Here is a 14,169-nt window from a genome sequence, read left to right on the forward strand (position 1 = left end):
TCTTCAGATTATCTGATCAAATTGACAACTAGAATGCCAAAGGTCTGCAAGGCTGTAATTGCTGCAAATGGAGGATTCTTTGACGAAAGCATAGTTTGAATGACACAATTATTATTTCAATAAAAAATCATTATATATAACCTTGTCAACATCTTGACTATATTTCCTATTTCCTATTAATTTTGAAACTCATTGTTTTCATGGAAAAAATGACATTTCTAAGTGACCCCAAACTTTTGAACGGTAGTGTGTGTATATTTGGGGAGTTTCTTCCATTCTTCTCTGCAGATCCTCTCAATCTCTGTCAGGTTGGATGGGGAGCGTTGCTGCACAGCTATTTTCAGGTCTCTCTAGAGATGTTCGATTGGGTTCAAGTCCGGAATCTGGCAGGGCCACTCAAGGACATTCAGAGACTTGTCCCGAAGCCACTCCTGCGTTGTCATGGCTGTGTACTTAGGGTTGTTGTCCTGCTGGAAGCTGAACTTTCGCCCCAGTCTGAGGTCCTTAGCGCGTTGGAGCAGGGTTTCACCAAGGATCTCTCTGTACTTTGCTCTGTTCATCTTTGCCTCGATCTTGACTAATCATCCAGTCCCTGCCACTGAAAAATATCCCCACAGCATGATGCTGCCATCGCCATGCTTCACAGTAGGGATGGTGCCATGTTTACTCCAGACGTGACGCTTGGCATTCACGCCAAAGAGTTCAATCTTGGTTTCATCAGACTAGAGAATCTTGTTTCTCAAGGTCTGAGAGTCTTCAGGTGCCTTTTTGTAAACTCCAAGCAGGCTGTCATATGCCTTTTACGTAGGAGTGTCTTCCGTCTGGCCACTCTACCATAAAGGCCTAATTGGTGGAGTGCTGCAGAGATGGTTGCAGAGATGGTTGTCCTTTTGGAAGGTTCTCCCTTCTCCAAAGAGGAAGTCTAGAGCTCTGGCAGTGTGACCATCGGGTTGTTGGTCACTTCCCTCTTCTCCCCCGATTGCTCAGTTTGGACAGGTGGCCAGCTATAGGAAGAGCCTTGGTGGTTCCAAACTTCTTCCATTTAAAACTGATGGAGGCCACTGTGTTCTTGGGGACCTTCAGTTCTGCAGAAATGTTTTAGTACCCTTCCCCAGTGATGTGCCTCGACACAATCCTGTCTCGGAGCTCAACGGACAATTCCTTCGACCTCGTGGCTTGGTTTTTGCTCTCATATGCACTGTCAACCGTGGGACTTTACAATGGTGTGCGAAAGTATTCAGCTCCCTTGGCATTTTTCCTATTTTGTTGCCTTACCACCTGGAATTAAAATAGATTTTTGGGGGGTTTGTATCATTTGATTTTCACAACATGCCTACCACTTTGAAGATCAAAATATTTTTTATTGTGAAACAAACAGGACATAAACAGAAGTCAATACTTTGTAGACCCACCTTTTGCAGCAATTACAGCTGCAATTCTCTTGGGGTATGTCTCAATAAGCTTGGCACATCTAGCCACTGGGATTTCTGCCCATTCTTCAAAGAAAAACTGCTCCAGCTCCTTCAAGTTGGACGGGTTCCGCTGGTGTACAGCAATCTTTATGTCATACCACATATTCTCAATTGGATTGAGGTCTGGGCTTTGACTAGGCCATTCCAAGACATTTAAATGTTTCCCCTTAAACCAGTGTTGCTTTAGCAGTATGCTTAGGGTCATTGTCCTGATGGAAGGTGAACCTCCGTCCCAGTCTCAAATCTCTGGAAGACTGAAACAGGTTTCTCTCAGGAATTTCTTTGTATTAAGCGCCATCCATCATTCCTTCAATTCTGACCAGTTTCCCAGTCCCTGCCGATGGGAAAAACATCCCCACAGCATGATGCTGCCACCACCATGCTTCACAATGGTGTTCCCGGGGTGATGAGAGGTGTTGGGTTTGCGCAGATATAGCGTTTTCCTTGATGGCCAAAAAGCTCACGTTTAGTCTCATCTGACCAGAGTACCTTCTTTCATATGATTGGGGAGTCTCCCACATGCTTTTTGGCAAACACCAAAAGTGTTTGCTTATTTTTTTCGTTAAGCAATGGCTTTTTTTTCTATACACTCTTCCGTAAGGCCTAGCACTAGGCTTAAAGTGGTCCTATGGACAGATACTCCAATCTCCGCTGTGAAGCTTTGCAGCTCCTTCAAGGTTATCTTTGGTCTCTTTGTTGCCTTTCTGATTAATGCCCTCCTTGCCTGGTTTGTGTGTTTTGGTGGGCGGCCCTCTCTTGGCAAGTTTGTTGTGGTGCCATATTCTTTCAACTTTTTAATAATGGATTAAATGGTGCTCTGTGGCATATCAAGACGCTGATTAAACAGCATGATCATTACACAGGTGCACCTTGTGCTGGGGACTCTAAAATGTTCAGTTTTGTCACACAACACAATGCCACAGATGTCTCAAGTTTGGAGGGAGTGTGCAATTGCCATGCTGACTGCAGGAATGTCCACCAGAGTTGTTGCCAGATCATTTTTTATTAATTTAGTTTTAGAGAATTTGGCAATACGTCCAACCGGCCTCACAACCGAAGACCACGTGTATGGCGTTGTGTGGGCGAGCGGTTTGCAGATGTCAATGTTGTGAACAGAGTGTCCCATGGTGGCGGTGGTGTTATGGTATGGGCATAACCTACGGACGACGAACCCAATTGCATTTTATTGATGGCAATTTTAATGCACAAAAATACCATGACGAGATCCTGAGGCCCATTGTAAGGCCCATTTATTTCAAGGTATCTGTGACCAACAGATCTGTATCCTAGTCATGTAAAATCCATAGAGTAGGGCCTAGGGTTGCTAGATTGAATCACCGAGCTGACAAGGTAAAAATCTGTCGTTCTGCCCCTGACCAAGGTAGTTAACCAATTGTTCCTAGGCAATCATTGTAAATAAGCATTTTCGCTTAACTGACTTTCCTAGTTAAATGGAATAAATACTAATATGTTTAAGAAAAACTTTGTTGTGTTTATATTTTTGTTCAGTATAATTTGTTTCTGAAATTGGGAATAATGTCATTAGTAAATGTTATATAAGAGCTACACGTTATTTGTTGGGCATGTTCCGTTTGGAATGCCTTCTTTGTTTAGAATGCGGTTTACCACTGCACACAGTTTAGAGTTCACTTGCAGTAAATGCAGTAAATGCTTATATGCTTATATATCATTTACCGGGATATTTGAAAAATAACAAAGTACAAATCTGTTAATTTCATTTTCACACCAATGTATGCCATTATCTGTACTGAGTCATTTTTCCAGTTTCGTCTCTCTCCCCCATTGAAACACATAGAATTAATCCTGTATAAATGGCCTTTTGTGAACAATTTATGACACACTTCTGCTTATTACATCCCTCATATTAATGAACCATTTTATGGGGTCTAGGAGCCAATTATAAGAGAGAAAAACCTCAACCAGTTAGTTTTTCTGTAGGGGTTCCCTTTACATTTGTTCAAATGGAGCACCGGCGTATGTAGCCACACATGGTAACACTTTATTTGGATAGTGCATCTGTACAGTGGATGCTCTACAGACTATCTACTAACCCTAACCTTAGCCCTTATCCTAAGCATAAACTTAGCCTTTTCCCTAACCTTAACCCTTATTCTAAACCTTACCCTAACCGTAACCTTAGCAAGCAGTTGCTTATCAACAGATAGTTTGTTGATAGTATGACCATCTGTAGAGCATCTACAGCTGGAATATCCAAATAAAGTGTGACCAGGGGAATGCTTTCAATCAAGGCTTTAGTTGTTTAATTAGTTGGATACAGATGCCATGAAATGGTTATTTGCTTCAATGATAAGCAATGTTTCAATTACTCTTTGGTTGAAAGTTGACTACAGATCCTTATCATTCATTTGAATTGATATATTATAAAATATCTTTAAACCATTTTGCTTCAAAACACTTTTTGGGTCATTTGTGCAATATACAATTTAATGGAGAGTTGAATAAAGAACAAAGCAGATTCACTACCAAACGGATGAAGTGATGGTTGTGTTTGCATGATTTGCTGGCATATAAATGGTTTGTATGAATAATTATGCACACCTTTTGGCCTCCACTTCCCTTGAGAACCTCCATTTAAACAACACTGGCCATTTCAGTAGGTGCTACACGGACCATAAGCAATTGACTGCCAGTGCTGGATATTGTTTAAAGGGGCAATCTGCAGTTCAAACAAAAACAAAGCCGCCACTCTGCCACTCTTTCGATTAACTGCTGAATAATTAGGCTGGAGAAAATGTAACCACTCTCATAGACACAGCTATGTATGCCAAATGAACCATGTTTTAAATGTTTACAGTGTTTGTTTATAATTACATTGTTTACAAACAATGGAGTAAAACAGTCTTGTACTTTGGGTTCTAATGGGGTACGGCAGTTGAACTGAGCTCATGATGCATTTCTAAGGTATATTCTTGTTGAATTCGTGGATACACGTATATCATTAATTTAAAAGTTAAAAAAAATAGATTTAGCAATCACAGATTGCGCCTTTTAACGAATAACTTTTTCCAAATCCTACTAATTCCACTAATAACCACATGTTTGTGTGTCTTTTACCCTATATTGTTTTATCACAGCACAGTGGTAATTGTATCACTCCATAACTAGCTGCAGTCTATTTATAGTTGGTTTACTACAGCTTTATAATGTGAAGCGTTATTGCAGTAGTATGTTATATTCATCTACAGTGCATGATGTAATTGTACCCACCACATTGTATTTCTCAAATATTTTTAGAGGTGAATGTAGTTTCAATTAGTACAGTAACCTAATATTGCTGTGCCAACAATACACAAGTGACACAGTTATATTAAATAAAATAAGTATCAGTGTCAGCTGAGACCTTATGTTGTCCCTATTACTTTAGGTATGTCCATGCATCTAATATTATACCTCACCTGATGCTTGAGTTATGGAGTTGACATGGTTTGGAGCTGACAGCATTACGGAGCTGACTTGTGTTCTTGCTGTAGATATAGTATCACTGCCACATCTAAAGTGCCAGAGAAGGTCAGTGGCAACTCCTGCACCTGAACACCCTCCAGCTCCTTGGCTATTCATAATGCCTGGGTTACGGGTCTGAACGAAGCAGCAATTTGCATTGTTGTGTCACACGACGAGCACCTGCTGTGGTATGTTTACTGGTGGACACTGTACACTCTGATGTCACAGAACTCTGACAGTGGAGAAATGACCTGTCGGGTTTGTCTACAGTCGTGGCCAAAATTTTTGAGAATGACACAAATATACATTTTCACAAAGTCTGTTGCCTCAGTTTGTATGATGGCAATTTGCATATACTCCAGAATGTTATGAAGAGTGATCAGATTAATTGCAATTAATTGCAAAGTCCCTCTTTGCCATGCAAATGAACTGAATTGCAAAAAAAAAACATTTCCACTCCATTTCAGCCCTGCCACAAAAGGACCAGCTGACATCATGACAGTGATTCTCTCGTTAACACAGGTGTGAGTGTTGACGAGGAGAAGGCTGGAGATCACTCTGTCATGCTGATTGAGTTCGAATAACAGACTGGAAGCTTCAAAAGGAGGGCGGTGCTTAGAATCATTGTTCTTCCTCTGTCAACCTTGGTTATCTGCAAGGAAACACGTTCCGTCATCATTGCTTTGCAGAAAAAAGGGCTTCACAGGCAAGGATATTGCTGCCAGTAAGATTGCACCTAAATCAAATATTTATCGGATCATCAAGAACTTCAAGGAAAGTGGTTCAATTGTTGTGAGAAGGCTTCAGGGCACCCAAGAAAGTCCAGCAAGCGCCAGGACCGTCCCCTAAAGTTGATTCAGCTGTGGGATCGGGGCACCATCAGTACAGAGCTTGCTCAGGAATAGCAGCAGGCAGGTGTGAGTGCATCTACACTCACAGTGAGGTGAAGACTTTTGGAGGATGGCCTGGTGTCAAGAAGGGCAGCAAAGAAGCCACTTCTCTCCAGGAAAAACATCAGGGACAGACTGTTATTCTGCAAAAGGTACAGGGATTGGACGGCTGAGGACTGGGGTAAGGTCATTTTCTCTGATGATTCCCCTTTCCGATTGTTTGGGGCATCTGGAAAAAAGCTTGTCTGGAGAAGACAAGGTGAGCGCTACCATCAGTCCTGTGTCATGCCAACGGTAAAGCATCCTGAGACCATTCATGTGTGGGGTTGCCTTTCAGCCAAGGGAGTGCGCTCACTCACAATTTTGCCAAAGAACACAACCATGAATAAAGAATGGTACCAACACATCCTCTGAGAGGAACTTCTCCCAACCATCCAGGAACAGTTTGGTGACGAACAAGGCCTTTTACAGCATGATGGAGCACCTTGCCATAAAGCAAATGTGATAACCAAGTGGCACAGGTAACAAAACATCGAATATTTTGGTCCATGGCCAGAAAAATCCCCAGACCTTAATCCCATTGAGAACTTGTGGTCAATCCTCAAGAGGCGGGTGGACAAACAAAACCCCACAAATTCTGACAAACTCCAAGCATTGATTATGCAAGAATCGGCTGCCATCAGTCAGGATGTGGCCCAGAAGTTAATTGACAGCATGCCAGGGCGGATTGCAGAGGTCTTGAAAAAGAAGGGTCAACACTGCAAATATTGAATCTTTGCATCAACTTCATGTAATTGTCAATAAAAGCCTTTGACACTTATGAAATGCTTGTAATGATACTTCAGTATTCCATAGTAACATCTGACAAAAATATCTAAAGACACTGAAGCAGCAAACTTTGTGGAAATTAATATTTGTGTAATTCTCAAAACTTTTGGCCACGACTGTACACTGGCCGGTCACACTAGCATTGAGATATGCACTGGGTTAACATGTGAATACAGTGGTGATTTCTTATCACCACTTTTCTGTCAGCAGTTACACCGAAGATGTGTGGTGTGGAGTAGTATTGTAATGTATTGTTGTGCTGTCATCTAAGTCAATGATATCTTAATAGTGGTTCCATTTGGACTCATATCAATAAAGACATTTGACTTAAGGCCAGTGTTAATTTTGGCACTCTTTTTTTAGGTTTAGTATAGTCTTAGTCAGTTTGACTAAAATAGAATTTAGTCTTGGTCACATTTTTGTCAGTTGAATAATGATTTAGTGTAGTTAATGACGAAAACAGTGGGCCATTTTAGTCAACTAAATGGCCTTTCATTTTAGTCACATCACATTCGTAAAACCTAATTTAACCTATAGTAAACATAAATTACTGACTTCCATGTGCTCAAACATACATAGCCATGTCCTTCCAACATATTTTTCTGCATAACATCATATTCTCTTCCCAATAGCAGAAACATTACAAACATATATAACAAAAAAGTGCCTTCATAAAATATTCACACTGTCACGACTTCTGCCGAAGGTGGCCCCTCTCCTTGTTTGGGCAGCTTTCGGCCGGTCGAAGTCACCGACCTTTTCATTTTCCGACCTTTTCAATCATCGATCCTCTTTTCATTTTCCTTTGGTTTTGTCTTCCATCACACCTGGTTCCAATCCCATCAATTACATGTTGTGTATTTAACCCTCTGTTCCCCCTCATGTCCTTGTCGGTGATTCTTTATCTTTATTCTTTATGATATATTTTTTTCTCTCAACTATCTACACACAATAACCTATAATGACACATGTTTCTGCAAATGTAATCAAAATGAAATACAGAAATATATAATTTACTTAAGTATTCAATCCCCCCCCGAGTCAAAACGTTGTAGAAACACCCTTGACAGCAAATACAACTGTGAGTCTTTCTGGGTAAGTGTCACACTGTATAATGATAGGAGACAAGTGCAGGAATACGTAATAGGGTTTTTCATTTCTCCACCCAAACAAAAGAGCGAGGTGTAACCCTCTAAATAATACACGGGACGAGACCCGTAAAACAAGTGCATAATAACACGTAGCATGGAGGCCGATACAACATAGCACAGGTACTCACAGGACAATGGAAATGGAACAAGATGGCGTCGAAGAGGATGGATGACATTTTACGTGCTCATAACCAATTGTTCTATTCTGTTTGTTTTTTTGCGTTGTTTGTTACTTATTTCTTTACTTATTTTGTACATAATGTTGCTGCTATCATCTCTTATGACAAAGAATAACTTTTGGACATCAGAACTGGGATTACTCACCGCGAACTTGAAGAAGCTTTCCTTTAACGAGTCCGATGAGAAAGATATACTGCTCTCCCAGGTACAGGCCCAGATCCCCGTCATTTGCATGAAGAAAAGACGGAGGAAAATAGGATGCAGATCAGGCTACCTTTTGAGAATCCGTAAGAGAGTGAGTAAACTTCCACTGCCATCAATTCTACTTGCTAACATGCAATCATTGAAAAATAAAATGGATGATTTACGATTATCCTACCAACGGGACATTAAAAACTGTAATATCTTCTGTTTCACTGAGTCGTGGCTAAACGACGACACTGATAATATAGAGCTGGAGGGATTTTCAATGCACCGGCAGAAGAGAGAAGCTACGTCTGGTAAGACGAGGGGTGGGGGTGTGTGTCTTTTTGTCAATAACAGCTGGTGAGTTATGTCTAATATTAAAGAAGTCTCAAGGTATTTTTCGCCTGAGGTAGTGTGGTTTACAGCTTATCATAAGGTACTCTATCTACCAAGAGAGTTCTCATCTATATTATTTGTAGCAGTCTATTTACCACCACAGGCGGATGCTGGCACTAAGACCGCACTCAACCAACTCTATAAGGCCATAAGCAAACAAGAACATACTCACCAGAAGCGGTGCTCCTAGTGGCCGGGGACTTTAATGCAGGCAAACTTAAATCAGTTTTACCAAATGTTTACTAGCATGTCACATGTGCAACCAGAGGGAAAAAAAACTCTAGACCACCTTTACTCCACAAACAGAGACGCATACAAAGCTCTCCCCTGCCCTACATTTGGCAAATCTGACCATAATTATATCCTCCAGATTTCTGCTTAAAAGCATAAATTAAAGTAGTAAGTAGCAGTGAATCGCTCAATACGGAAGTGGTCAGATGATGCGGATGCTACTCTACAGGACTGTTTTGATAGCACAGACTGGAATATGTTCCTGGATTCATTCAATGTGTATACATCCTCAATCATCGGCTTCATCAATAAATGCATCAACGACGAAGTCCCCACAGTGACCGTACGTACATATCCCAACCAGAAGCCATGGATTACAAGCAACATCTGCATCGAGCGAAAGGCTGGAGCTGCCGCTTTCAAGGAGCGGGACACTAATCTGGACGCCTATAACAAATCTTGCTATGCCCTCAGACGAACAATCCAACAAGCAAAGCATCAATACAGGATTAAGATTGAATCCTACTACACTGGCTCTGACGCTCATCGGATGTGGCAGGGTTTGAAAACTATTACGAACTACAAAGGGAAACCCAGATGCGAGCTGCCCAGTGACGTGAGCCTACCAGACAAGCTAAATGCTTTTTATGCTCGCTTTGAGGCAAACAACACTGATGCATGCACGAGAGCACCAGCTGTTCTGGATGACTGTGTGATAATGCTCTCGGTAGCCGATGTGAGCAAGACTTTTAAATAGGTTAAAATTCACAAAGCCGCGGGGCCAGATGGATTACTAGGACTTGTACTCAAAGCATGCGTGGACCAACTGGTGTCTTCACTGACATTTTCAACCTCTCCTGTTTAGCCTAGTGGTTAGAGCGTTGGACTAGTAACCGGAAGGTTGCAAGTTCACACCCCCGAGCTGACAAGGTACAAATCTGTCGTTCTGCCCCTGAACAGGCAGTTAACCCACTGTTCCTAGGCCATCATTGAAAATAAGAATTTGTTCTTAACTGACTTACCTAGTAAAATAAATAAAATGTAAAAAAAAACACAAACTGACTCGTTACCGGTACCTCCTGTATGTGGCCTCGTTATTGTGTTTTTTTTAATAATAGTTTATTCTGTAAATATTTTCTTAACTCTTCTTGAACTGTACTGTTGGTTAAGGGCTCGTAAGTAACCATTTCACGGTAAGGTCTACACTTGTTGTATTCGGCGCATGTGACAAATAAAGTTTGATTTGACAAGGACAATGGGGAACCGAGGGCACCTATATACACATTATACACAGTCCGGGGTTGGTAGTAATGAATCCAGTTCAGTGACGCATAGAAGGCCGGTGACGTAGACCTCCGGAGCTGGTGAACGGAATGAGCAGCAGTACCGGGGGGATCCATGACAGTCCCCCCTGACGTGCTGCACTAGCAGCGGGATGACACCGGCCTCGGGGATGACCACAGGGACACGGTGCGGGTCAGTCAGGGTGCCGACTGTGACAATTCCTGGTCAGCGAAGCATCCAGGATGTCCACCGCAGGAACCCAGCACTGCTCCCCTGTGCCGTACCCCTCCCAGTCGATGAGGTACTGGAGACGCCCCGCCCGATGCCTCGAATCCAGGACTTCACGGACCGAGTACGCCGGACCTGCCTGGATGCCCAGAGGAGAAGCCGGGGCATCACTGGGTCCAGCCTCAGCGAGGAGACCAGGCACCACTGGCCTGAGGAGAGACACATGAAAATTCCTGATATTGTGGTAATCAGCAGGGAGTTGCAAACGGTACGTTACTTCAATAACCCTCAATAACCCCCACAAACCGCAGGCTCAGCTTCCGGCAGGGCAGGCGGAGGGGCAGGTTCTGGGTGGAGAGCCAGACCTGGTCGCCTGGAGAGAAGGACAGGTGCCTCACTGTGGTGGTGGTCGGCCTGTTCCTTGTTCTGACGCATGGCACGCTGGAGACGAGTGTGTGCAGCGTTCCAGGTCTCCTCAGTGCGCCGAAACCACTCGTCCACCACAGGGGCCTCGGTCTGGCTCGGATGCCAAGGTGCCAAAGCCTGCTGATACCCCAACATGCACTGTAAAGGATTTAGTTTAGTGGAGGAGTGTTTGAGAGAATTCTGTGCATACTAAGCCCACTCCACCCACTCCCTGGGCCGGTCCTGACAGTAACACAGGAACCTGCCCAGTTCCTGATTTTACCCTCTCCACCTGCACATTAGCTTGAGGACAGTAACCAGAGGTGAGACTAACAGTGACCCCAGGCGTTCCATGAACGCTTTCCATACGCATGAGGTGAACTGAGGGCCACGATCTTACACAATGTCCTCCGGGATCCCATAGTGCCGGAAGACGTGCGTAAAAATAGCCTCCGCGGTTTGCATGGCCGTTGGGAGCTCAGGCAGAGGAAGGAGGCAACAAGCTTTGGAAAACCGGTCCACAACGACGAGAATGGTGGTTTTCCCCTGGGAGGGGGGAAGGTCAGTGACAAAGTCCACTGAGAGGTGAGACGTTCTCGCACACCCGTGGGCACATAGGCGTGGTCGTCCGGGCACTGTGCAGGTGCGGGTTCCGTGCGCAGGTTCCGTGCGCAGGTCCTGCCTTATGTCGGCATCCACGTCCCACAACACTGACGTGATGATACGGGACGTAGGGATGATGGGGGTCTATGTGTCATAGAGGCGAGACAGGGTGTCCACCTTCACATTCTTCGAGCCTGGCCTATAAGAAAGCGTGAATTGAAACCTGCCGAAGAATAGAGCCCACCTGGCCTGTCTCGGGTTTAGCCTCTTTGTTGCCCTGATGTACTCCAGGTTGCGGTGGTCCATCCACACCAGGAAAGGGTGTTTGGACCCCTCCAACCAGTGCCTCCTTGCCTTCAGAGCCTTCTTGACCACCAAGAGTTCCCAGGTCCCCTAAGTCATAGTTCCTCTGAGCAGGGTTCAGCTGCTTGGAGTAGAAGGCTCAGGGCCACAGCTTGGGAGGGGTTTCTATGCGCTGCCCCAACTCCTACTTCGACGGCATCCACCTCGACGATGAAGGGAATTGAGTGCTCGGGATGTGCCAGTACAGGAGCAGTGGTGAAGCATGCCTTCAGTGTCTCGAATTCCCTCTCCTCCTCCGACCAACGAGTCGGAGTCTTTGCATAGGAGAGGGGATAGACACGCATCAGACAACAAGTCTCTAAGAGCTTTCCACACCTGGATTGTGCAACATTTGCTCATTATTCTTTTAAAAATGATTCAAGCTCCCTGAAATTGGTTGTTGATCATTGCTTAGCAACCATTTTCAAGTCTTGCACTTAGATTTTCAAGCAGATTTAAGTCAAAACCCTAACTCGGCCACTCAGGAACATTCACTGTCTTCTTGGTAAGCAACTCCAGTGTAGATTTGCCTTTGTGTTTTAGGTTGTCCTGCTGAAAGGTGAATTCATCTCCCAGAGTCTGGTGGAAAGCCGACTGAACCAGTCCTTAATATTACAAGCATACCCATGACATGATGCAGCCACCACTATGCTTGAAAATATGGAGAGTTGTACTCAGTAATGTGTTGTATTGGATTTGCCCAATACATAGCACTTTATATTCAGGACAAAAAGTTAATTGCATTGCCACATTATTTGCAGTATTACTTTAGTACCTTGTTGCAACCAGGATGCATGTTATGTACAGGCTTCCTTCTTTTGACTCTGTCAATTAGGTTAGTATTGTGGAGTAACTACAATGTTATTGATCTGCCCTCAGTTTTTTCCTATCACAGCCATTAAACTCGGTAACTGTTTTAAAGTCACCATTGGCCTCATGGTGAAATCCCTGAGCGGTTGCCTTCCTTTCCAGTAACTGAGTTAGGAAGGACACTTGTATCTTTGTAGTGACTGGTTGCATTGATACACCATCCAAAGTGTAATTAGTAATTCACTACTCAAAGAGATAGTCAATTTCTGCTTTTTCAACAACAACAAAAAATGTGCCCTTCTTTGTGGTTGAATCTGTGATTAAAATGCACTGCTCAACTGACGGACCTTAAAGATAATTGTATGTGTGTGGTACAGAGATGAGGCAGTCGTTCAAAAACTCCTGAACTTATTTAGGCTTGCCTTAATAACAAAGGGGTTGAATACTTATTGACTTAAGACATTTAAGCTTTTCATTTTAAATTCATTTGTAAACATTTCCAAAACCATAATTCCTATTTGACATTATGGGGTAGTGTGTAGACCAGTGACACAAAATAGTTGGCTTAATGCATCACTAACATCATCGCAGTCTTGCCAATGACCCGATATCCAGCTGGTTAAACATACTCAAACTGTTTGACTGACTGTCCTCATAGTCCAATAGGGAATGTTTTCTGTCTTTTATCCATGTAAATGTCCTATTGAAAATGTTACCTACAGTCATGTGGAGTTTGAACCTGGGTATCTTTTGTGGCAAACGGCTGTGTTAGCCTGCTTCGATAAAGTCCTAGGCATTAACTCGGTGAGCTAACACAAGCCTTCAGATCTCAGGCAATGTTCCTCATCAAACAACTGTGGTTGGCCAAAACTACCTCAGTTACATAAAGTAAATACACTAACCTGAATAATAGGTGTAGGTGATTTGTTATTGTGAGGCATGTCCTGGGGACTCACCACTGCTTGTCATTCCGCAGGTGGAAGAGGGGGGTCGTGCATCCCTGGCCGGGGTTTGTGAGGGGGATGAGGTGGTGTCGCTGAATGGAGAACCCTGCGGTGACCTTTCCCTCCCAGAAGCTATTGCTCTCATTGACGCCTGCGTCAACTGCCTGCAATTACTGGTCAAAAGGTAACCCCAAAAGGCTGGATTTTTAACCACACCATTAACTACACCATTTCAACTACACCATTAACTACACCATGGTTTCTCAAACCAGGGTCTGCACATAATATCCAGAATTATTATTTTTTTTATTTTTTATTATATATTATATACCCCAAAATATACTTAGCCTTTTGATTCATTTTCTTTTTTGGAAACAATGACTGCCAAGTTAACACCACAACCTTGGGGTGCTACAGGTTTATCCAGGTTTATGTCAATGCTCTCATAACTTAATGTTGCATTGGTGTGATAAACTGGGCCATATACTACAGGGCATGGTTCAACACAACACAGCAAGCACTAGTGTATTATTTAAGTGATAATGGCAGAGAAGCCAGTGTTTGGAGGATATATTGGCATGAGTGTTGTTCGGCCCGAGGCTACAGTAAGTTGAGGGCCGGAAAACCATGCCAATATATCCTCCAAACACCGGCTTCAAGAGTATTATCACTTTTATATAATGAGTTACCAACATATTAAAATAACAATTGACATATTTTCATTAAAGACGTTATT

General features: G+C 43.2%; 1 protein-coding gene across 3 annotated transcripts in view; it reads left to right on the top strand.

The window, feature by feature from the left end:
• The window catches only part of LOC118368767 (synaptopodin-2-like), a 64,919-nt gene that overhangs the window by 19,489 nt on the left and 31,261 nt on the right, over positions 1-14,169 (top strand). For all 3 annotated transcript variants that reach the window (XM_035753150.2, XM_035753148.2, XM_035753149.2), the window contains exon 2: positions 13,466-13,617. In XM_035753150.2, coding sequence (XP_035609043.2) covers positions 13,466-13,617 — 152 coding nt within the window. The remainder of the gene's footprint in view (positions 1-13,465; positions 13,618-14,169) is intronic.

This window comes from Oncorhynchus keta, chromosome 35 (assembly GCF_023373465.1).
Source record: "Oncorhynchus keta strain PuntledgeMale-10-30-2019 chromosome 35, Oket_V2, whole genome shotgun sequence".
NCBI lineage: Eukaryota > Metazoa > Chordata > Actinopteri > Salmoniformes > Salmonidae > Oncorhynchus > Oncorhynchus keta.